Source organism: Cardiocondyla obscurior, linkage group LG08 (genome assembly GCF_019399895.1).
Source record: "Cardiocondyla obscurior isolate alpha-2009 linkage group LG08, Cobs3.1, whole genome shotgun sequence".
Lineage (NCBI taxonomy): Eukaryota > Metazoa > Arthropoda > Insecta > Hymenoptera > Formicidae > Cardiocondyla > Cardiocondyla obscurior.
The window spans coordinates 2,657,820-2,682,731 of record NC_091871.1 but is presented as its reverse complement, the minus strand read 5'-3'; the positions used below and the strand labels follow the sequence as shown (position 1 = coordinate 2,682,731).

Below are 24,912 nucleotides of genomic sequence, written 5' to 3'. Positions count from 1 at the left end.
AAATACCCATGAAAGTGGAACGTGTTAGAAAGTAATGGGGAAGAAGACGAAACGTTTCAAGCGTTTCTGACCGGTCGACCGAATTCCACATTTTTGGTGGACTCTTCGGTATTCCTCGCGCGTGCAGCGCGGGTGTCAAAATACGAGTTCAAAGTGTCAAACAAAAGTAGATCACCGCGCGACGCACGTGCAACTCTCTTCGTAGACCGTCTTTTGACTTTGAATCTGTCACACGCGTGGCTTCTCGCGCAATGTCAATACCGCGCAACCAAATTTATTTGATAAGGATGAAAAGAAAAGAAATAAAGGTAGAGAATTATACAAGATTATCCGAAGTCCGCGGGTGAATATTTTTTACGCGTAATCAACGTTTGCGCTACTACATACGCGTCTCAGAATCTAGGTGTTAAAATATAAAATGCACGGAGAGAAGGGTGAAAATATTATTATGACGTTGCTTTTTAATGGACCCTGCCATTTTCCGTTCGGATGCCCCTAAACGTGAAATAATGCAGCAGAAGATTGCAGACGGGATGCTGAACGATCGATTTTCTTTAATTATCTAGCAAGTGCCAGTACGAGACGAAGCGAAGCATCGAATTATTCAGTAGCTTTTAGGAGGTAAGGAACTGATAATTTTCGATTCCCGTCACGATCCTCTTTATCGGGAATGATACTAACCGTAAATGATAATGCAAGACTTTGACGGCTGTGCTGAGAAAGATTACAGCTGCTAAACGTTAAATATGCTCGAAAGCAAAAGAAAAAAATACAGTCTCAGTTACTATAAGTATTGGCATCGACGACAAAAAAACGATTGTAATCGAATATAACATGACGGCATGGCTAGCAAGAATATCCATGTCTTTCAAAATTGAAATACCTGTATACTTAAGAATAATGTAATTTTAAGTAAAAAAGGACATAGGTAAAGAAAACCGTGTGTCACTATTAAAATGTTAATCACGTTCTTTGAATCTGCATACATCTGTATGCATTAACGTCCCATCGTAGCATGGGTAGTATCTCCATTCGAACATCGGTCTGTCTTGATCCGACAAACACACATGGCTCTATCAGGGCGCTCCTATAGTAAACGATGCTACCGTACCTTCACAGGACGCACGCTCGCCACAATTCAATTCACATAGAATTCAACATCCTGAAGGAAATCGATGTCGATCGCGTTCGGTAAAAAAATTGGACGAGCAATTTGCCGAGTTTGAGCAGCAGCCGGCCGATTCTGCTTTCATCTTTTCCGCGAGCGCGACGGCGGCTACGGGTGCAAATCGCGAGGTCGTGAGAAAGGCTGGGGGATAAAGGAAATGAGGTATCCCGTGCGGCGGGCGGGCTGTCCGCGAAGATGCGGGAGGCTGGTTGATGGAAGGAAGGAAGGAAGGAAGGAAGGAAAAGGGTAGAGAGGAACGGGGGAGGCTGCTTCTGGCCGAGAGAGATCCGGTCCTCTGGGATAATGGAATTCCTTTCTCCTCTCGGGGCTCGGTACTGACGAGAGAGGTCCCGGTCTCCCATCGACAATCTCGAAAATAAAACCAGGTCTACGCGAACGAACGTTGGATTTCAATCAACGTCGATCCGACCTCCCCCGTGCTTTTCTCCTTACGAGTGGATCCACCGCCGCCACCCCTTCGCGCGAAACGTGAATTAACGTCTAACTCCTCTCGTGCAAAATTCAATTATGAAATACCTGCACGGGTACACTTCTTTTTTACGCTTTACCGACGACTTTCATATATGTATAAGCGTCACGGTATGCGCGAGAACGACACGAACGTAATTTACTAAATTTTTCTTCACCAAAGTGCAAATTTATTTTATATATTATTTTAAGATCCGTCTAAGCGGTTCATCCTTCTTTAGATATCTCGTGATCGGTGATCCGTGAAAAACAGCCGCGTATCTTTACGTTCCGTATTCTTTTGCGCCGAATAAATACCGTGAATATTAATGAATTAATGTAACGGTAATCGATAATAAAATGAATATTTCGAATATTTGTCGGTCTTGTGAAAAGTCCCGGTTCTTGGATTCAATATCCAAGAAATTTAATATTATTACCAAAATTATTTTCGTAAATAAAATTAATTGCCACAATAAGTTACGATTAAATTAAAAATAACTGGTCATTAATGCAACCCCTTTAACCGTATACAAAAGTCGTACATTAAGAGAAAACACGTTGCATTTTTCACAAACGGTAATCGACCAGTCGGCTACTTTTGCCGAAACTAAAGGCATTATTTTTTCGAACTTTGAGTACTTTGACCTCCCCGACATATTCCGCAAATAGAGTTGGAGTTGAGATTTTTCCGCGATATTAGCGAATACTTTCATGCTGACAAGAATTCGCATGGAAACACTTACTGGTCTAAATGTGCTGTCATGATTTATTGATATCGTTCATAATGCTTTCCTGCAACGAGACAGCTTCAGGAAAATGATGGATTACCATCGCTATATAGATAGTAATGTCAGCAAAAGTGAGATGCTCCGAACTTGCATTAGCAATGCATTATTACTTCGAGATAGCTACGGCGCATTCTTTTATATTAAAAATTGAAAATAAAATCACAGTATTATTAAATTTATTTTTAGATCAAATTTAAAATAAATAAATAAATACATAAATATATTTAATAAGAATGATATAATGTATTATTTTTAAACTTGTCACCGCTAGACTTATCCCGAACTAATTTCTCATTGCGTATATCAATTTTCCAAAATGTGTACTAAAGTTTGTGGTCACTCGCAAAATTTTCCGAGCATCACGGCGCATTCCATAAATACGCTCCCTATCATATATTAAAATCTCGAACGAACGTGATAAATATTCTTTCTCTGCCCTTGATCTCTAGCACCGGCGAATCCAAGTTTTGTTTGTTTTTACGAACCAAACTTTTAGCCCGAAGGAATTTCAAGACGAAAAACAGGGAAGTAATGGCAGCACCCCCAATAAAAAAAAAACGGGATCGGATAAGAGGTTCAAGAGCGCACTCAAGACGAAGGATGGAATGGAGCGCGCGATTCACAGAAGTTCTCAAAGAGCGACAGACGACGAAGTGAGAAGGCAAACTTGGATGACGGAAAGTCGGGGCTTCAAGGGAAATTTTTAAAGGTCACTTTTGGGGAAACGCGAGAGCTCGTGCAACATCTCTTTTTCACTTTATCACCGTGCTTAAAATTCTCATTGAACTTTGCAACTTGTCAGATCCATCAGTTGAAATTTTGTCAGTTTTAGAATAATGGGCCGAAAAATTATAGTAAAAAATTAAAAGCGTGCCGCTATTACTTCTATTAAATATATTGCTATGAATAAGATTGTATAAAAAATTTTTAAGAAAGACCAGGATATTTCGCCAACCTGCCAATGAAATAACAACTTAAACTTTTTATTTCTCTTTCTTCGTTCAAATGTACGTAGTTCGTTAGAAAGGACTCATCAAAGTAACGATGTGCTTCATTTTCGTAACAAATCACGTTTCTTTTTTTTTTTTTTTTTTTTTTTTTTCCGTATTAGATGGAATGCTATCTTGATTCGAACGCGCGCAACGCATCGCCGCGGAATCGGAATTTCCTTTCACCGTAGATGAAAACCTGTTACACTGGCTTTTTTTTATAGTCACGCCTTCACGACATTACGCAATCGTCGTCGACGGCGACAATTTCGGAAATACGTTAAAAATCCGTGGGCCATGCACTAGTTAATATGCGTCGATATATACGGAAATCCGTCAACCATGCAAACCGCATTTGCTTATCGCCGATCGCGTCTGGCCGAACAGGTGAACCAACTACTTAGATTACTTTTAAACCTGACTGTTCTCCACTAAACTATCAGTTTTCTGCCATGGATCACTGAGTACCGAACTAATGACCACTACAATCTCTTTTTCGTATCGTCTCTATCTCTATAATATTTCGTAAATTTTTTAACAAATTTTTGTGGAACAAAACTAAAGCTGCGTTTTACGTTATCAAAAAACTGTATAAGTTGCGCATAGCCCCGTGTCAAAAATCAGAAGGCAGTTTCTGTTAATCTAATCACGCTTTCGACAGTAATCTATTAAAGGGCGCGAGGCACCTGCCTACCCTATTTCGCTTATTATTAATTATCTCGCTGCTTCCTGCGCGATAAGCCAGCTCGTGAGGAAGTACCAAGAAAGACCCCGAAGCTATTTGAGCGCATCGACGCATGCTGCGTATGCATTCCGGGCTTAATTATACGTCGCAAAACATCGCGTCCACTTTTACGGTCGATAATTCGCCCCGTGTTAACGCGTTTCTGTCTCTTACGACGTGCTGGGTCGTTACAGGCATCGCGGGTTCCCCTTTCCTCCTTTCTCCGCTCTTATCCGCGCTCTCGGCGTAATCAATCCGACGTACTAACGAAGTTTCATGGCGCGATACATTGGCTTCGAGATTAACAGCCAGCCGCACACGCCGTACGTTGCAACGAGGCACCAGACATACCTCTCGTCTACCCCACCCGCGTTTCCTCCTTGATCTACGTTAAATACGCCAAAGGCGTCTGCGTTAACTGTTAGGTGCGCGACCGCAGCGTTATCACCTACGTGCACATGGGAGCACGCATAAGAGCACGGCCACATGCGCCATATGCTCTCCCAGCAATCGCAGATAAATGTAGGCGCGAACGTCAATACTTATACGCGCGTGCATGCACGACGGGACGCGCGACGAACCGTTGTTACCCGCTTTACGAGGGAGGTTTCGTATGTCCGTGGCGTTTACGATCAAACGAAACTCCTGCCCCAATGCACCCACGATTTAATTCTCGCGCGCACGTTGTGTCCCAAACCAAAAGTTCTCTCTGGGAAATACGATACCCCGGAGTGTTCCCGGGTACCATGACTTTCTTTCAGCCATGCCGGCCACAGCATTTGCCGGTTATTGTCCCGATATTACCGCGGAGAGAAAAAAAATCCAGCGACTTTAACGTGCTACGTTGCTGATTATCGACGAGATCTTCGAGGCAAGAAAGCACAATTGTTTCTTTTTTTTTTTTTTTATTCATCGAACTTAGGAATTTTTATTAATAATTTTAATTTCGAAACGATCTTTACCAGGTAAATTTTATAACGCGGAAACATGCGAGTCGAGCCTACGTCGCAATGATTAAGTTTCTGTGAAACAAGATTACCCAGAGAGCTTGCTTAATCATAATTTAGACGTTTACGGAGAGAATTCGCGCCGCACTCAAGAGACTCGAAGACTAGCAATTACTTTGCGTGTAATATTGTGACAACAACCTCGCATCTCCGAAAAGATTGATAACGCCATTATACTAAAAGTTTCTTTATGCTGTAAACAGCTTTTCTGTAGACAAATGAAAAATAGTTTCCGTTTAAACGCAAATAGTGAGTTACTCCATTAAGAAATTGTATTGCGGTGGAAATTCTTTCAGAATCATCTGCGGCATTACGTAAAGGAAGCTTGAAAAAGATTCACTTGATTCAGAGATTGAAATCGACTTACAGATATGTATATCGTCTTTATTTAGCGATTTCACCGAGATTTGAAATCGCAGACCCGTCAAAATTTCTGCGTCTTGCAACGCTCGTAAAGCGCGGATATTCTTTTCCTTTCTTTCTTTTTTTTTTTTTTTTAGTAGCGGGTATATCCTATCGGAAATAAAATGGATCGCGGCCAAGCGCATGCAGGGAGTTGTCGAGGGAAAATTGTTACGTTCGCCTCGTCTTTATGACGACGATATCGATGTGGGTGATCTAAATTGTACGACGTGGCACGTGCATTAACGAAATTACTATCCGATAGATTCTCTTATCAGAGTACACCGAGCAGAAACGCGCGTTGTATTTTTTTTTTATTCGCGCGCGAAATTACGCGCGGAATACGTGTGCGCGGGACGAAATCGAGGAAATGAACGCGAGAGGAGTATCTTCGAGGAACCTCGACTCGACGTCGCGTTATGTGGCGTCAGGGCGACGATGGCAAATTTTAATTTACCAGGAAGTGGAGGCCGCACACCTGGAAACGGAGCACAATGGTGCATTGTCCGCGCGCGAGCGTCGGCTCTGATCACGGATGTGACCGCCTTTGTCAATTTCCATAGTTCGATTCTGGGCTATCTACGGCGTCGTGCTCGCCCACGGTCTGGGTCGCATATACATATATATCCGACGATGCATCTGGTAAAGCGCGTCCTGTCACACATCCGGCCTACATTGCTGTACGCGGCGCGCATCCAAGGAAACGCGAGCCACTAAATAGCCGCGTAACGCGGATCTTACGTAACGTTATAACGCAGGGACGATCGTTCGCTGTCACGCGACTTATCCTCGAAAATGATTTACTCGCGGCGCGCAATCAAATAAATTCGCGTTACCGTTCGCGATTTTTTTTAGCCAAGGCGATAATCTCAATTTACAGCGCGTGAGCAGGCACACGAGACAAGCCTCGTACGCGAGCGTCGTGCAATTCAATAGGATACAGTAATGTAACACAATCCGTTTAATGTTACATCTTACGTGACAATCGAATCTATATAGTGTTAAAAACATTTTCTAGCCGTGTTTGCGAGCGTGTTTGCGCGGGAGAAGGAAAAACAAGGTAATTGAATGAACTGCGAAATAAGTTGTCCGGATGTCGCTTTAATGAAGAGAGTCGCGGGGGTAACCTGTTTACTCGCTCACGAATTACATGCACACGTTGGCCTGAAAAAGGAACCTCAAAAGCAGCGTTCGAAGCCTCGTCCGATCACCGGCCCACGTAATAATAACGGTATACATTCGGATATACACTCCACGTACGTATTCTATGTGCGCATAATACATCTTTAACCAATACGATAAAATTTGAACAATACGCGGTGATAAGTAGTCGTGCGTGTCATCCAAGGCTACTTCTAAATATAAGTCGATAAGAATAGAATCGATATTGGTAATTTCTCTTGAAGCTCAAAACGCTGGATAAAAAAATAATTTTTTTAAATCCGCGTGAACGACGGAAAGTTGAATGCATCCCGAGAAGAAAGAATTGACGATTTTCGCGACCGACGCCTCACGGTAATTCGTACGAGATGCACCGTCGTATTCGCTGAAATATCGCGGAACGCGAACTACAGGGAAGTTCCGAGACAACAAGCGTTTCGACAACAACGTCAATAACAAGTCCGCTCGAAATTCGCGAGAAAAGTTTCCCTAATTCGCCGCCAAGTTTTGCGATGCAGAGTACGCGTGTGCGCAGCATCAGGGCTACAGTTTGCAGCTCTCCCGCAGGTTATTCAAAGTTTGAAGGGGGACCCGGAGCCCGATTCTCGACGAGTTCATTCGAGATGCACATAAACGTTGTTGCGAAAACCGGGGGAGGAAGAGGAGCGCCTGTTACGAGACCGAAGCCGTAGAATAGCGCAAAAGACGTAGAAGGAACGAGGAATCCCACCCCACGCATTTAATGCGTATGACATCTCGATCGATCCCAACCGTAGTTTTGTTCGTGACTTTGTCTTTTAACAGTTATCCCGGATAATCAGATTGATTTCACCCAGTCGCGAAATGCGACGGAGATAAAAGGCCGATAAGTATCTTGAAAAGCGCGTCGATGAGCCCCGAGATCGAAATCTCGTTGCGAAATAATCGTTGATCGTGGGTCAAAAATAAATTTGCGTACTTTGAACGGAGTAATCGCGGATACATCTCAAAAGGAATTCCGCGGGAAGGAGTACTGGTCGATCGAGTGCTTTATAAAAAAAAATATATTTACTTAGCGTGAAGAAACGATAAAAAAAATTGTTAACTTTTACATTACGAAATTAATGACGAGATTGTTTTGGCATCGCGTAAAGACAAGGCGGTCGCAGGGAGAGAAGAAATCGAACGAGTCGCGCCGAACGTCCGCACACGCACGATTCGCTGAAAGTATCAGAAGCAACATGAGAAGAGAGAAGTCACGTTCCGTGATTATCGCACTCGGCTCGAAAACGTTTCGAGTTTTAATCTGTACGTAACGTTATAGGTGGCTATCGAAGAAATCCGATCGCGGGGTATTAATTACGCGTTGGGCCGCGAGCTTCTATTTCTTTCTCACTTTTTTTTTTTTCTTTTTACGTGAGTCGACTCGACGAAATTAGACGAGCGCGATAAAACAAACTCCAACTACTACAATGTGCATGCGTCACCAGCGTCGATGATAACGTTCGCCGAAGCGACGGGAGAGGTGAATTATCGCTCGACTGGGTCATCTTCGCGCGGATCTTTTGAACGCTAATAAAACTAATTACTTGCCAGCGACATCGGTGAATATAAAAAAAAAAAATTCAGTGCAGTACCGAGCGCAGAGTATCTTAACGAGCGATGGGAAGTTTCCCACGGTCTCGCAAAAAAGGGTTGATATTATCTCACATTCTGCGGAGACTCGGGTATGTACAAACGTAGGAATAATAACGCCAAGATTATTAACATGTCGAATCAATCTCATTAATGAACTAAGATACGATTTGACGTATCAAAAATTCGGAGGCTCGGGTGATTAATCACAGCGACTCTTTCCTCTTTTTTATTTTTTTATTATTATTTTTTTTCTTTTAACCGATCGGGAGAAGACGTAAACACGTGTACCGGGATATCGCGTAAGCGACTATCGAACGAGTATCTGCTGAGACGAGGTCTCTTATCAAAATTGACGGCACGACACGACCGGGAGGAGAATCATCAATGTTATTGTTGTCACTCGAAATGCGCTGGCGGTCCAAAACAGATTGTAATTTCTGCGAGCTGCGTAATGTTATGCCAGCGATACGATATAACAGCAATCACGAAACTATCACGTCAAACTGACAGAATTATTGTAACTGAGATAAAAGCTTGTTGTGTTTTAATGACGCTTATTTCTTTCTCTCTCCATCTCTTAATAATTAATTCTGGACGCGAGTTAATTAGGCGCACGTTGACGAGTTCTAAGGAAAGTGTCGGTTGGCTCCCGTTTCTCATAAATTTTATAAAATAATTATTATTAAATAAAATTATTAAAAAGAAAAAAATGTAGCAAATATTTTTGACGAATAATTTATCTCTCAGGAAAATTAACTGTTAAATAGCATAGCGCGATAACGGTAATTCTGGCGACGTTTAATCGTGATTAGATTACGTATAAGAAATGACGATTGTAAAAAGTGCGATTTATAGCTCATTAACGATTACGAGTAAAAATACATAATGTGAATTAGAATTATTGCGTGAATTTTTCGTGTAAATTAACGAACTGCTTACGCAAATAGAATCTTTATTTCGTCGAGTTCAACTTTTCGTGACGTAAAATACAAACGGAAGGGCTTAAAATATTCCATTCAACGGATTCATTTAAAGCGCTTTACCAAATGAAATTCATCAAATTACGACTATGTAAAGCTCATTCTTGTCGACCGCCGAGCGTCTTCGAGCCCGTCACGAAAGCAGGAGAAAGAGAGAGAGAGAGAAAGAGAGAGACGTCGATCTACCGCGGAGAGAGCAAGGAGGACGAGGCGAGTACGCCGGGTGGAGCGGAGCGGGGCCGATAGCGTCCCAGCTGTACGCAGAAAGGGAGGTTAGGTTAGGAATGGCGTTTGGGGGTCGCGGGGTCAACCCCGCGGAATCGAACCGTCCGGCTGCGCGATCGCGACGCAACGGAAACGTATGACGTATGCACGAACGAAACGCTCGCAGGCGAGCTGCAGATGCAATTACGAAATAAGCAGGTACTCACCTCGTTGAAGGCCATCTTCTTCGCTATGCTTCCGGACTCGCGGCTGCTTCCGGCGCCTCCTTGCCCCACCGCTCCAATGGAAGAGTATCCTCGCAGAGGGCTGCCGGGCTAGTAGTCCCAGCAGCAGTAGCAGCAACAGTAACAGCTGATTCCACCGGGCGTCCAGAGGTGATGGTCCTCCAAGGGAGGGCGACAGCGCATCGAGATCGCCGACGGCACTCGCGACGCGACGTCGACGGTGACGTGAACGACGGTAACACTCGCGGCAGCCGACCCGTCTGACAAACGACCTCCGCGACACACATACGTCACGGGAGAGTAGCGACCGCGGTCACCTCGCGAGGGAAATCCCCACGAGAGCACGCACTTCGTTTACTTTTTTTCTTCCTTCCTTTCTTCTTTTCTCTCTTCGCTTCTCCTCCCTCGTTCAAACGGCTTCTCCTCGCTCACTCGACGTTCGCGGCGCACCGCGAACCTGCCGATAGGCCAACCTGCCGGGGGGATCGTGACCAATCTGGCATTCCTCAGGTGGGCACCGTTCGTGAGAGGCTTCCTGAACCTGTGACGGATAAGGCAGGCGCGGGTGATCCTCGTGCCGATCCGTGGCTTCCCTGGGACGTAGCCAAGCGGCGGCGGCGGCGGCGGCGGTAGCAACGACAACGAGGACGGAGACGGAGACACGACAACGTAACGTAACGTAATGTAACGTAACATAAAGACACGACACGACACAGGGAGCACGGCACCGACGCGTTCACGCGACGTTACCGCGGCGCGTGGCGACGTTGACGCGTACCGCGCACGGGATGCGGCGCAATCACGGCGACCGTCGCACCGACCGCACAATCGTCCGCGATCGTTTTTCGGCACTGCTCTTTTTATCCCTCTCCTCCTTTATCTCTTCGCGCGTATTTATATCCACGGCAGAGGTATCCGCAAACAGACGGGCGCCATCTTGCTTTCTGCCAGTCGCCAGCGGAACGGACCGGAATGGCAAAACGGACCGGAATGGCGGAACGGAACGAAATGGCACGACGACGGACGGACACAGCACAGCTGGAAGCGCGGACCGAACTGCCGGGACCGCTCGGTGCTGCCACGGTGCAGCTAGCGGTAAAATTACACTGTGGAACACCTCGGAATCGAACCGATCAAGCGCGCGTTCGAATTAATAAGTGCTGACTCGAGACTTCAAACTTGACTCGAACGCGTGAAAATGCCTTTAAAATTATTATCAAGTTACTTCACGTTACCTCCCTGCAATACCATATAATGCCGTAATAATATAATAACATGTATCAAAAAACGAAACTGCTAAATTATTTCTTCGGACAATGATAAATAATCATTAAAAACAAATCCGCGATCACAAAGTTTTGTATTTAATTATTTTAAATGAATTATCGATCGTTAGCGTAAACAGAATACGGCACTTCCTGACTACAAAACTCTGTAAATTATTCCAAGTATTCAAGCGTCAAATATTAAAAAATATTAATGTTTTATAACGAGCACAACATAGTTTCTTCTCGAATCTTTTATTACTTGCGGAAAATAATCTCGGTCAGAAGACCGTAAGGCGTAACATGTTATACTTTACCCGTAGAAAATGATCGCGGATACGATTGCATAGATAAATAATTATACGTTTTACCCACAGAAGGCGCCAGTAAACGGTGCCTCCATTCGCGGAAACATTTTTCGAGAATCTTGTCGAATTCATGAAAAATTCTAGCACACGAAAATAACGCCTGCACGATGGGCATATGATTAGAGATCTAAGGATCAATTAAGTAGCGAATAGGCAGGTGTTTTCGCGTACCAAGCTTTTCGTATGATATCGCGAACCGAGACTCATCAAATAGCGACAAAATTTGACGACCGAATATGATGCGCAGCGAACGTTACTTGGTGAAACAATTACCGGCAAATTACGAGACCGCCTGCACGCGTTACTCGTCACGTCGGCAAAAAAATATAACGCGAAAGGAGGAGAGAGGAGCTATTGTATGACGTTTTACCTATGATTTTCCTGCGATGTACCCTGAAAGGCAAATGTGGCGTTTGCTGCGGCGACGACGGTTGGCGTACGTGATCTTAGCATGGTGTGCGTCAAGTCACACACGTATGTCGCGAAGCGCCGGTCGCCGAAGACTGAGGGGGAACGCGACCCACCACTACTTCCCTCGTCTTTGTGTGACTTGACGCACACCACGCTAAGGTTACGTACGCTAGCCGCCGTCGTCGAAGCAAATGCTATATCTGTCTTTCAGTGTACATACGTATGTACAGCAACGAGAGCATCGGCGCGGAGTCGATCTGCTGCGTGCCGCGACTATCCACCGTTTAACAAGATGGCAGCGACTACTCAACCAATTCAGCACTGCGGAGGTACGCATGTGCAACTCGCAACTATCAATTGCGGATTTGATTTCTACGACCAAGTATCGTGATTTGAAGATGGCTACCAGTCGAGTGTTGCGCATTGGACGTTGTGTGGGTGTTTGACATCGTTCTCATTTCGCAGTAGTGAATTCACGTGATATCATCCAAAGCGGTAACGGAGACAGTTGTCGGCGAAATCGCGGCTGCATCCAGCGGAGGAAAGACGATCGGGCTCGGGGAGATGGGCCGGTCGCGTTCCCGATCGAAATCGCCGAGCAGACGGCGTCACAAGAGCAAGCACTCTCGCAAGCGGTCAAAATCACGCGAGAAGCACTCTAATAACAAATACTCGGACAAGCCGAAGGAGCGTAGCTCCAAGTCCAGGTACGTGTCCGATCGCAGCGAGCGGTGTCGACGTGTTTGTACGTGTCAGTCTGATTAGGGAGTGAATTTTCGTCCTGGCGCGGCCATCTTGTCACATTTGCGTTTTGGCGTATTCGCCGACAGTAAAAAAAAATAAATAAAAACATTGCACATCCGCGGATCACGGTGTTTCTCGCTGTCGTAACCTCTGATTTATACATGTACTCTGGCGGTATTCAGCTGAAAGAACGATTAATTTAAGTTCTGAAAACTAATGTTACTTATTTTGTTATTTGTTTAGGAAACGATCCCATTCTGCATCGTCCAGTACTGGCTCGGATGCATCAGACGACGTGCATATTGTTAGCCACAAGAAACGCTCCTACAGGGACAGAGATCGGAAGATGGACGAAGTGGAAAGGCTGGCAGAAATGGAGCGACAAAGGTATATACTTGTTAAAGACATTGGCAATGTTCCTCTTGATAGTCTATGTTAGAGATGGAAAAGAACAAAATAAATAATAATATATTTTTTATAGTTTTTTAAATCTCTTTTCCACTCTCCTGTGTATCAAGTAGAACATACATTTATTTATTTTGCATAATCTAAATTTTGTTATACGCTGTTTTTTTTTATAATTATGTTGTCAGGAAAAAGAAAGAATTAATGAACAAAATCTTCACCACGAGCTCAGTCGGGTAAGGATGTGTAATTATTTCATGGTGGTGGTTTACTTATTTAAAGCTCATCAGTTTAATGTTTTTACAAAAGAAAAAAAATTATGCTTGATTTATATAGCACTGAACCTTTTGATAACATCTTTTTTATTTGTTGTATCAATTTCACTTTGTAAATTTTATTCTTTTATTTAAATAATTATTATAGCTGTATTGTAACTTGTAAAATCTAATTAAGATTTAGCATGCTATTAATTTTTTTTTTTTTTTGCACAAAAAATTATTCTAAAACAGTGTTCTGGACAAAGATTGCTGCTTATCTGCTTGCAGACGTCAACGTGAAGTAGAACAAAAAATGGTGGAAGAAGAAGCAGCCAAACGTATAGAAGAACTTGTGCAAAAGAGGGTAGAAGAGGAACTTGAAAAACGTAAGGAGGAAATTGATGCAGAGGTGCAAAGGCGAGTGGAAGAAGCCAAGAGAGCTATGGAGCGTCAAATGATGGAGGAGATGGAATGGAGACAAGCAAAACTACGTGAGGAGGAGAAACGAAGAGAGGTAAGATCTATCCATAGAAATATTGGACAGTGATAGCCCAAGCGCTGCTATGATCAGCAGGAAATAAGTTTAATATTTTTTTAACAACTTTCAAAATCGAAGCATATATCGACGTGTATAAGTTTCAAGAGACTATATTATGTCACAAGATTTACAAACTAGCAAGAGAAGCAAACATTCAGAAATTATATTGAAGTGTTATTATAATTGTTAGGTTGGACCAAATGCAATTTGTGAATCTTTGTGCATATTTTAATTTTGATATCTCAAAACTATAAGGTTTGCAAATTGTCCTGCCTCTAGGAAATTGTACATATTAAGCTCTATTAGCTCTATTTAATTTATGATCGCAGCGTTTGGGCTAGAAGCATTGTGGTTCACAATTGTATAATAAGAAATTAAACGGGGAAACCACATTGCTTCAATTTCTCAACTTCCATTGAGGTCGCGTTGTTGAGAAGTTATACTTTATATTATTATGAAAAAAATGCTGCTACATAGGCGCATGTATCGGTTATTTATGATGAAATATGTTTGTACCATGTATATATATTTATATATCTCTGTACAACATTATAACCTTTTTCATCACACGATATTTGAATTGACGTTCGTGTTAGCAATTCTAGAAACTGTGCTTAAACTGCTTCGATTCGTTTGAATCAGTAGTTTTTATTCGTAGTTTCTAAAATTGTTATATATGTTGGCGAATCTACCTATATCAGGCTTCTTATATTTACTTACTCGAGCTAATGAAAAAAAAAAAAAAAAAAATGTTCGCGTGTGTGACTGTCCACATTATCACATCATACAGTCTTTAAGAAGCAAAAAAGAGAAAATATTATTTAAAAAGTAACAATCCCAAACTTTGTAATAATTTATTAAACAACAGAAGTTTTTCTTGAGTCTGAAATAAAGTTATTTTTATATGAAAATATAGGAAAGTAATATTCTTCCCTGAGCAGTTATTACTCAGTTTAATCATTGTAGTGATATACGTTATTGCATAAAATATCTATGTGTCGAGCACTTTGAATAAATGTAGTTTACTATTAGTTTAAATAACTTTTATTCAATTATGTTTTTATAATTAGTTATTGCTTGTAAATGTGTGTATTATAACAAAAATGTGTGGCAGTATCATTTTTTAATATAACTTATTCTTACATTATTACGTGTTTTTAACGAAAAAGTATTTTAAATACAAATATTTTTGGAATTTAAAGAGAATTATGTAATGATACATAATAATTGATTTCTGTCTTATTTCTAGTGATTATTACTAGAAATATTAAATTATAATTGAATATTTAATTTACATGTTAGGAATACTTAATAGATTTTTTTTTATTTCGTTGATTAGGATTTTACTTATTACCACATTTTTATGCACAATTACTTATTTTTATCGTTAAAACGTCAACTTACGCGTTGACAACAATTCTGACTACAAATGAGAGATTATATCTTCATTGCTTTGCACATTGGGTTTGCACCAAATATGTATATCTCTACAAGTTTGGGAAAAAGATTATTCGAAAGGGAGTAGAGACTTTAAGGGGGCAGAATTAGAATCCCATAGCGACAAAGCACGACCTAGCGATATATAGGTCACCTTCCTTACTGACTACCAACAGAAGATGCCGGTTTTTTACTCACTGCTGAATGATTCTCGATGAAGAAGGCATCCCCTACGTGGTGGCGTGAGCTTCATTCAGGTATTATCCAATTTATATATTCATAATTCATTTTATACCGATATTATTATCATCGTTCTTTGTTTCAACACTTTGTGCCAGAGAGACCATATGCTAGGGTTCATTTTATAGATTCGCTAAATATTATTACTATGGGACACAACGAATTTTCATCGACAGGTCGGGCGGATGGCAACAACCATTTATATTAATATATAGGGTATTAGGAATTTTTTTCGGAGTTCGGAATTATTATATACAGACTCATTTAGAAGTCTCGCCTATAGATATAATGTTATAAATGACATTATACAGACACACAAACACACACATACACACATTTATCATATTACATTTTTTTTATTATGCACTTATCAGAACGTTGCAGTATCGCGTTTATCAAATAAAAATTTTAATTTAATCTACGTTCTTGCATGCACACTAATTTTTATAAAATTATAAAAAGTTAATTTTTTCTCGTGTTTAAATAATACTCTAAATCATTACATTTTCCTTTGGACAGTCTGAAAATCGAAAACAGCGTTTGCTGAGATCAAAAAGAAACACATTAATACAAAAGAAGGAACTATATTTAGACATGTCTTCTGTCACACTTTGTGATTCTATCTCTTGATAAGCCATCCTATTTTCGAAATCCGATCTTAAAATTTCATATATCCCAAACTTTCCTGCATAAAGGTTCTTAGGATGTGTAACACTAGGCTGTTGACATAGCAGCACTATGATTTCGGAAGATGTAACAACAGATGGTGATCAACAGCATCATTGCTTTGTGTAAACCTATTTTATTGTCATTGTAGGAGGAAGAGCGGAAGAAGCGTGAGGAACTAGAGAGGATTATGGAGGAGAACAACAGAAAGATAGAGGAGGCTCAGAAGAAATTGGTGAGTCATCGATATTTGAATATACTATAACTTACAAAATGAGCATGAGAATTTTTTACATGTAATTAATGAATATTTAACCTAAGGCTGAGGAAAGATTGGCTATGGTCGAAGAACAACGATTAATGGAAGAAGAAAGGCAAAAGATGAGAAAGGAACATGAAAAACGTGTTAAGGAGGAGCAAAAGAGGATCTTAGGCAAAAATAATTCAAGGCCTAAGTTATCCTTTACGCTAAAGTCGGTTACGTAAGTTTAGTATTTGTATTGTTTCATGCAGTTTTACATGTGATATACACACGAAATCTTGTCAGCTTTCGTACTTGATTCGCGAGAACAATTATTATAAACTGTATCTATGTAGGTATATTATTATATCTATATAGGTACATAGATAAGTTCAAAAATAACATAAGATACAAAGCTCAAAATGTATTCAAACCGACTGTTGAAATCAAACGAGAGTGAATTATATTTAATTATGATGATAAAATACATCAAAATTAAATAATTTTATCTCGTGAGATTTCAATACAGATATAGATAGGATTTCATGTTACGTGAGATTATGCTAACATCAGTATGGACGAATATACACTTTTAATATATATATAACGGTCTTATTAATGTCTTCTAACTTATTAAATAATTTTTATTTAATATTAGAATTTTTCTTATATTTTATTCGTTCTATCTGATATAAGCATACTCTAGCCCATTTAGATGTGTTCCATGATTTATATATACGCTATTTGTATATCGTAGATATTACCATCTTAATATTAATATGAAACTCGATTTTATTTTAGTAAAATAAATTACATTAATTATGTTGCAATAATAGTAAATTAATTGCTTATATCGTTGAATTGGCCAAATGTTGCTATGGAAAATTATATGATCTTTCTGTTTTGAACAGTATTTTATGAATAACTTCAAAATATATGATATACGTCAATAACGATTTTATAATTATGTTATAAGATTATAATATCTAAATACTTGTCAAAAACTTATCATTATTTCTAATAACTAATTCGAAGTATATTTATTTGGCAAAATAAAACGGTATTATATTTTATAGTAAAAAGTTAAATAACATAACGTTCTTAATTAAAAAATGCATGAATGATTTTGTATATGAACAATGAATGTGAACATGGAGCGTGACATAATCCTATCTACGTTAATCGTTTAATAATGTATACGCATTATTCCGTGGAAAAAAAAAAGAAAAAAAAAAAAGAAAAATCATTTTGTCCGTATAGGATTGTATATCTACAGCATTGTTATTTGTATTATAAACACGTTTTTAATAAATTATTGTATTACAATTATTTTTCCACTTATCATAAACTATTCAAACTCTAGCATTAAGAAAGAAGATAAACGTGCTTCTTTCCATACACGACGATTTAAGACATTTTGTCTATATGCTAATTTGAAATTGCTCATATTGCCGAAAGATCTGTAATGTAGATTGAAACAGTTCTTTACAAAATAGATTTTTCGACAGAGAAATGTCTTCGTTGCTTGCATTTTTGAGACAAATTTACGATAAAGCGACGATGCTAATAGTAAAATAAATCACGGAAATCTCATGTATTTTTTAAACGCCTGTCTACCTGCCAACCTTCGAACTGTTTTTTGATTGTACAATTTTTCGAGGCTAAAATTATCTACCATTTAGATTAATTGCACAAACTACTGAATGTCATTGTTGCAAGGCATTTTATGTAATTTTAAATTTGTAAAATTTACGCTTTTAAATATTTACTTTTTGAATGTTTTTTTTTTTTTATATGCACGTGAATTTTGTTCGGCGGACTTGACAATTTATTGCGAAAGCAACAATTTACTTGCTTCCGTTTTACCCTTATCGATTATCGTGCGACTCGATGACCTACATTCACATTACGTGAATCCTTACTCACGACCAACAAACGTCATCGCGATCGAAGATATATAGTGTATTCTGAAATTCGTACAAGCTCTTTTTAAAAAGATTCGTGTTTCATGCGACTGTGTTTTTCCAGTTATTATCGTGATATCTATTCAATGTTTTCTTTATTGACTTATCTTAATATTTTTATATTACAGGGATTTGGAAGATCGGTTTTTAAATCTTTTATTTTTTATGAAAGTAAAACAATTTTTAGCAGTATAACTGTAACATTTATTTGTTGTATACATATATCACTTGTAGATAGAATTGAAGAATCGATCAACAGTAAAGAGAAAAGTAACGAGTAACGAGTGACTGACAGGTTTTTCGATTATTTGGTCAGGCTCATACCAATAGCGTACATGTCAGAGATGTCTGTCAGGACTTTATTTTGTTTATGTATTTGTTTCCTCGGGAAACCACGATTCTTGTTTTTTGCTGTCGACACAGGGGTAATTTTCGCTGTTGGCGTAGGTAGAAGTGGCAGTGGCGGTACTTCTGGTTGAACAGTCACGTTTCTTTTATATTTTTTCACAGCGTCTCGCATTGCAGTTTTGATAATCTGATAAAACAATTAAAAACATAAGTTTATACTAAACTTGTTTTAAATAATGATAAATCTGTATTAATATTAACTTTTTCCTCATTTTTCTTTGACGATTTTTCAGATTTAGGTGCCATATTCGCTGATTGTTCCTGAAGAGCCATTATCTTTGAGATTAACGTTTGTCTTGGAGATGTATTTAGTTTGCCGTCTGCAGTACTGGCAGCCGTGTGTAATTTTTTTACTGGTTTATATGAAGATTTTTTTCCATTATTTAAAGATTTAGTGTGATTCTACAGGACATAACGAAATATGTTAATATTACAATAATTATCGATTTTAAATACGATTTCTTATAACTTACAATTACTTGGCTGTTAGTTTTAGATAGAGTTGATGACTTTATCTTATTAACAGATGTTGTATTTGCTGAAATACTTTTTGCCGCAGTTTTTCCTTTCTCGTCAGAAACCGACGCTTTGAAAGGCTTTTCCGGTGGTGCAGTTGCTGGAAGTTCTGGTCTTGACTTAGGCGAATCTGTATTATAATAAGAGTACAACTCTTGGTCGAGCTGAATCTCCAGTTCCTCGATAAGGTCAACAATCACTGGTCCAATGTTGGTAGACGCCACTGACTTCTTTTTCGTCTGACAATAAATTTAATTTTGTCAATAATCAATTTAAAAAGTAAATTATTTTTTAGTTTTACTTAACAAATTTAACTCACCATTGGAGACCTGGAAACTAAGCTAGGCTTAGAATCTTGATATAGACTAGGTTTCTTCTCACAGGTGGTCATCCGAGTACCTTGAAGCGACAGAGCTGCGCCCAAATACGGCTGACAGCTCGGCATTCTTTGTTTATATACTAATTCAAAATCTCCAGTATTCGCATTTTTATCTTCTCGAAAGTCCACTACGACTATACCAATAAAAATACAATTTTTTATCAATTGTATAATGTGAAAGAAAAATAATAAAATTTAAATTAAATTGTTAAGTACTTTTAATAGTATCTTCCATTACTCGACGACACAGACGCGTAGTAACACTGGTGGAGTAACTCATGTCCGGATGACTATTGATTTCGATTAACCATACAGAAAAATCATCCATGACCATAAAGTCGGCACCGTATAATTCGAAACTATTTTTTCGTCGATCCATGGCTTCTTGACTAGCTAATAATGAACCAACCAGACCTTGCTTCATTCCAGGATAAATCATCTCGTCCCATGCATTATTGTGGCCCTGAGATCTTAAGAATTTTTCTTATGAATAGCAGTAGCATAAATAGCAATTGTATTTATAATTATATTTATAATTAAAAATTTTAAATAAATCCGTGAGTAATATTATATTATAAATAACGTGACCTAAATCGTACTTAAGGTATTGCTTGAAAGTCGTGGCGTCCCACATATTGTCCGTAGGTAGAGCGGAATCCCTGTCGCCGCAGTTATTGTATTTGCATTGAATCGCGTGATTGCACAGGTGAATCGACTCGTGAAAGTCATCTAGACTGAACTTTTGTGAGCAAAAACGAAGATAGCTTTCTCTGTAAACAAGCGATAAGCGTCTCTGCCTTGGCTGCTATTTTATTAGCAATAATTAAATGCAGATAGCACTATTTCGTGTCTACTGTTTGGGTATTTTTATCCGCAAGTTTGATTCCAAGAAAATAAGATCACGCGTTTTGATGTCAGCGAGGCATAAATTGATTATTACCCTACTTTTGGAACTATCATTATTTCTTACGGTTGAGTCGCTATTGTGCTTGCTAATTGTTTTGGCGTGAGCAATGTTACGAAATGTCGTGACTTATCTAAATATTTTTGGCATATTTGCGTACTTGTACATCCAGAGAGTTAAAGGCTGGGCGCACGTCACGACAAACCATTGTCGTATGTCGAATTTTGTACTGTGAATCAGTAGTGGCCGTTCTAGCAGAAATATTCAGATTATTTTTAACTAAATCAAATTAACGATACACGCCTGTGATTAATCAGCGTTTCATTAATTGAGTTTATTTCGATTATTAATTCTAATTTTATTACCGATATATTTTTGCACGACATATCGCGTGTCCGGCTTGCCTGTTGGATTTACTTTCGCTACCACGTCCTCCAGCTTGTTCATTAAAACAATACCGCGTCCTCGACTTTTGTTTCCAGGTTTCAGGATCCACATGTTCATTATGCCGTCCATATCTATTTGTGACCAATACTTTCTCATCTTCTTTAATATGTGCTTTGAAGCTAAGACATATTTCTGTTGACAAGCAGATGTATTTTCAAGTAATAAAAAAATAATGTGTTTATAAATGACGGAAAAAAAAAAAAATTATGTTTGCTAAAAAGTATCTCACGTTAAAAAGTACATTGGTGCGAACGAAAAGAGCTTGACCGCGAACAATCTGGTAGTACCAAGTGATAAATTGATCCCACTGATGAGACCAAATTCTTTCAGCCTCCTGGTCGATGTCCTCGTGTGTTTGGGCGCTAATATAGTCGTTACATCTCTTAATCGCAAAATCAAGAGCTTTAAGCGGCACGGTACCGGTTGGAGAACGCACGGCATCTTCGTCCTCGGCATTGACCTTGTCCACCAGCCATTTTAAAAGACTTAGACAGCCTGTGAGTCTAACGAAACGCCTCTTTCATTATTAGCAATTACGTAGATCAATGTTTTAAAAATACAAATATTTAATATAATTTTCTTTTTTTTAATTATTAGTAAACTCACCGAAAATCTTCAATAAAGGCGTGCATTTGATCACTCTGGCATAGATTATAGCAACGCGGAAACAAAGTGTTAGCCACTCCAGCTTCGTAATACCAATGCATTTGCCTGACGTTTGAACACAAGCCCACCTGAATAATTGATTTTCGAAGAAGTACATGCAGCTTTACTTCTAACGTTTCGCCGTCACGCTCGTGAAAAGCGTGCGTTCTCGCATATCTCACTATATCACTTATCTAAACATCTCTATACTTCACAAAAGTAATTTTGCAAGAGTTAGGCTCGTCAAATATTCGGGAAAAATTATCCGCAGTTTTTTTTTTTTTTTTTGTGAAAAAATAATTTTGCATGTTCTAAAAACAAATATTCATAAAAATTAAAATTTAAACCGTTTATAATACCTTTGATGTAAAGCCAGCGCGACAATATCGATTGAACACAGTAGTTTTGTTGTCTTGAGCAGGCCATCCGGGCCAGTCGGATCCAGTATTCCATAAAAAATCGACGGTGTGATTGGCGAGCATCCTCGATATCAATAGACGTTCAGTTTGCTGATCTTTTAAATCGCCGATGCCAGTCATTAAGAACACTGGGCTAGAGTCAACGTTGAAATGCTGATCAGCTGAAATTATTAATTTCCAAGACTTTAAATACAAACTGCAATATAGAAGAATGCATTTTTTATTTAAAAAAAACAAAAAAAAGAAGAAAAAAAGTAAAGGGGTATATTAGAAGTAACTATGAAGTTGTACGCGTGATTTATTACCGCCGTTGTTCTTGCGATAAAACTTTTCACACCATCCTCGTCTCAGCATGCAATCGCGAATGACCCGTGACTTGCCGTAAATCATAAAAGTATGATGGGCAGCTATAGCGTCCTTCACGGTTTGTTTGATACGCAAGAACCGCTCATGAAGAGTTGGCTCTAGAGGCAGTTCTAAAAGTGGCTCGCTTTTCTTCTCCGGGCAGTCTGCTTTCTCTTAAAAAAAATTATAAATGATATACGATTATAACGTATAATTTATATTCACGGTTGAGTAATCGTAAGTATTTAAAACCTTCGAGAAATTTGGTATCACAATTTGTTGCATCCGTCTTTGCCGCCACTTCCTCTCCGGGATTTTCATCTTTGGTCTCGATGTTTTCATTTTTCTTCTCCTTGATCTCGCTTGAGCCTCCCAAATTTGAAGAGGATCCATCCTTAGCATTCATGTAGCGGGTTTAGAAACCGCAAAAATTTCTCCTCGCAGATGCGTTTCGTTAACTTTCATGTGTTCTTCAATTCTCCAATAGATTTCGGTATAAAGCGTGCTCGAAGGGAACGTCGTTATTTTAATCTGAAACTGTTTTTATGAATATCTTAGATTGTACTTGAAGATCACTGTCAAAATATACATATTAATACGATAAATTTTTACTTATAATGTTCAATGTAGTATAAAAAATTGTACAAGCGGAACTTGATTGGAATTATACAAGCAAACGACGCGAGGGTGAAGAGTGAGTGTTTAGTTTCGATACGACTCAATGACACGGTAAAGCTTGCTGCGCCACTTCTGATACCTGTTGAATTCACTATACTCTCCAAATAATGAATACATCCTTTGCAGATATAGATATATCGGGGAAAACGGATCAACCGTTGCGTTGAGGCATCAAGAGTGAAGCAGCCACGCGACTTACTATTTGAACGAAGATGAAAAACATACCCGGATGGAAGTGGAGGCAAGACTGAACGACGACGACTTGACACACGCGAGTCAGGTGGTAGAATCTGATATTTCGCAGGCGCGCGCTCCAGGGGTGTTTTAAAGCACCCCTTTGAAAGTAATAAGATTGCGCTGATATCCTTCAGCCTTATCACCGAAATCGCTTAATCAAGTTGCTCTTGTTTCTTTTCAGGTAATTAATAGAGAAGCCAATCCGTTCAAATAGCTTGGGGGAAGTATTTGATTCATAGAAAACTTTTGAGCATCCTTGTTTTATGTTATCTTAGACGGTGACCATAAATCTTTGTAAGACTGCCTTTTTTTTTGCAAAGCAATGATTTCACTGTAACAAAAAATAATCTTTATTTGAAGGAAGTTTCGAAGGAGTGTAAGACAGTTCCCAAGAGTACGATAACAAGAATTTAATTAGATACATTGTCGAGTACCTACCGGTTGTTAGAAAAAAATATACCCAAGTATTTTGTGAAACAGCCGCTTCAACCTGGGGAATAATAGGAACCGCAACGTTCCTGGACACGTGAGTCGCACGGGTGGTGGTTGAGCGCAACCAGCAGCGTACCAGGCACTTCCGCATACCCCCGCAGCGCAACCCCCTGACGTCCTTTGGAATATAGGCGAGGAAGTCAAAGCAATAACGTGGTTAAACGGACTACACCTCCGTCCCTCCCGATTTTGCATGCGCTTTGACCCACTTATGCGGCCGCATCCTTGTGGTCGCGGCAGGTGGTGGTCTGATGAATCGCCAGGTCGACCTGGTATCGCTAATTACGAAGAAGCCAAGTAGGGGAGGGGGCCGATCTGTCTTTGATAACCCATCTATTTTTGGCAGCCGGCCGAATTTCCGTCTGATTATATTCGGCGTCGATCGCGTGCGAGATAAAGATACACGTGCGCGTTCAAGCTTTGATACTTCGGTACTTGGAAATTTTGAAAGATTTGTTTAGCGAAATATTAATAAAAAGGAGAAACGATACGTATGATTGATGACATGTTAGTCACCGACGGACAATCGGTGACTCTGGAAAACCTGAAAAACAAGTGAAAGATGAAATATCTTATTGGGTGCATAAAAAAGAAATAATAAATAAATAAAAAATTAATATAAACAAATTAATAACAGAATGCGAATGGATTTCTACAAATAATTCTTGTAAAATTAAAATAAAAAAAAAAAATATATATATATAAATAAAATTAAAAAGTTGCTTTATTTGAATGTTCATTTTAACAACTTTCTAATTTCTCAACTTTTTGATTGCCGAGATACTATCTGCCAGTTTCTTATTTTTAACTTACAGGCATTATTTGTATCGAGCGAATGTCAAGGTTACGCGACCTTTAGCACGCAGTGCAAAAATGTTTCGTTCTCCAACAATAGTAGCATTTTTCAGGAATTTGATTCCGCTCTTCTTTTTTATGTACATTAAAACTAAACGTTATTAAAATTCTGCAACACCCATTTCTAATATATGTATTGTACAATACATTTTCGATTAAAGCCGTTGTACTTTTATTTTTCCAGCAGCGCAATGAAAAAAATACACTATTTTGCTCCGCCGATGTTTTTCGCCTTACCATCCGTGTCAATCGATTTTTGTGCTATGTAGTTGGTGAGTGTCACCACCGACTCCAC

General features: G+C 39.3%; 3 protein-coding genes across 6 annotated transcripts in view; 1 reads left to right on the top strand and 2 right to left on the bottom strand.

Moving 5' to 3' along the window:
• Gckiii (Germinal centre kinase III) overlaps positions 1 to 10,951 on the bottom strand; it is an 82,266-nt gene extending 71,315 nt beyond the window's left edge. The window contains exon 1 of one of the 2 annotated variants that reach the window (XM_070661205.1): positions 9,739 to 10,951. Coding sequence is in view for 1 of the 2 variants with exons in the window: in XM_070661207.1 (XP_070517308.1) it covers positions 9,739 to 9,753 (15 nt within the window). In the remaining variant the exon portion in view is untranslated. The remainder of the gene's footprint in view (positions 1 to 9,738) is intronic. The other variant, XM_070661207.1, reaches the window with a different exon arrangement.
• A 1,224-nt stretch (positions 10,952 to 12,175) lies between these two features.
• Arglu1 (Arginine and glutamate rich 1) lies at positions 12,176 to 17,640 on the top strand. Of its 3 annotated transcripts, none has more exons than XM_070661228.1 (6): positions 12,176 to 12,507; positions 12,788 to 12,931; positions 13,138 to 13,185; positions 13,459 to 13,720; positions 16,239 to 16,322; positions 16,409 to 17,640. In XM_070661228.1, exons 1-6 carry the CDS (start codon positions 12,365 to 12,367, stop codon positions 16,571 to 16,573), a joined length of 846 nt encoding a protein of 281 aa, XP_070517329.1. In that variant the 5' UTR covers positions 12,176 to 12,364; the 3' UTR covers positions 16,574 to 17,640. The 3 variants fall into 3 exon arrangements, with proteins under 3 accessions (XP_070517329.1, XP_070517330.1, XP_070517331.1); XM_070661229.1 differs by having other exon boundaries at positions 12,179 to 12,507; positions 13,495 to 13,720; XM_070661230.1 differs by lacking the exon at positions 13,138 to 13,185 and having other exon boundaries at positions 12,180 to 12,507; positions 13,495 to 13,720.
• Positions 17,641 to 18,472: 832 nt separating this feature from the next.
• Positions 18,473 to 24,819, bottom strand: LOC139105212 (tubulin glycylase 3A). The gene is made up of 15 exons (XM_070661199.1): positions 23,709 to 24,819; positions 22,968 to 23,601; positions 22,608 to 22,892; positions 22,316 to 22,528; positions 21,951 to 22,171; positions 21,553 to 21,680; positions 21,176 to 21,449; positions 20,865 to 21,078; positions 20,660 to 20,750; positions 20,195 to 20,365; positions 19,812 to 20,065; positions 19,536 to 19,729; positions 19,174 to 19,455; positions 18,902 to 19,102; positions 18,473 to 18,827 (listed from the first exon to the last, which is right to left on the bottom strand). The coding sequence occupies exons 3-15, from the start codon at positions 22,759 to 22,761 to the stop codon at positions 18,597 to 18,599; spliced, it is 2,628 nt and encodes an 875-aa protein (XP_070517300.1). The 5' UTR covers positions 22,762 to 22,892; positions 22,968 to 23,601; positions 23,709 to 24,819; the 3' UTR covers positions 18,473 to 18,596.
• Between the last annotated feature and the right edge of the window lie 93 nt (positions 24,820 to 24,912).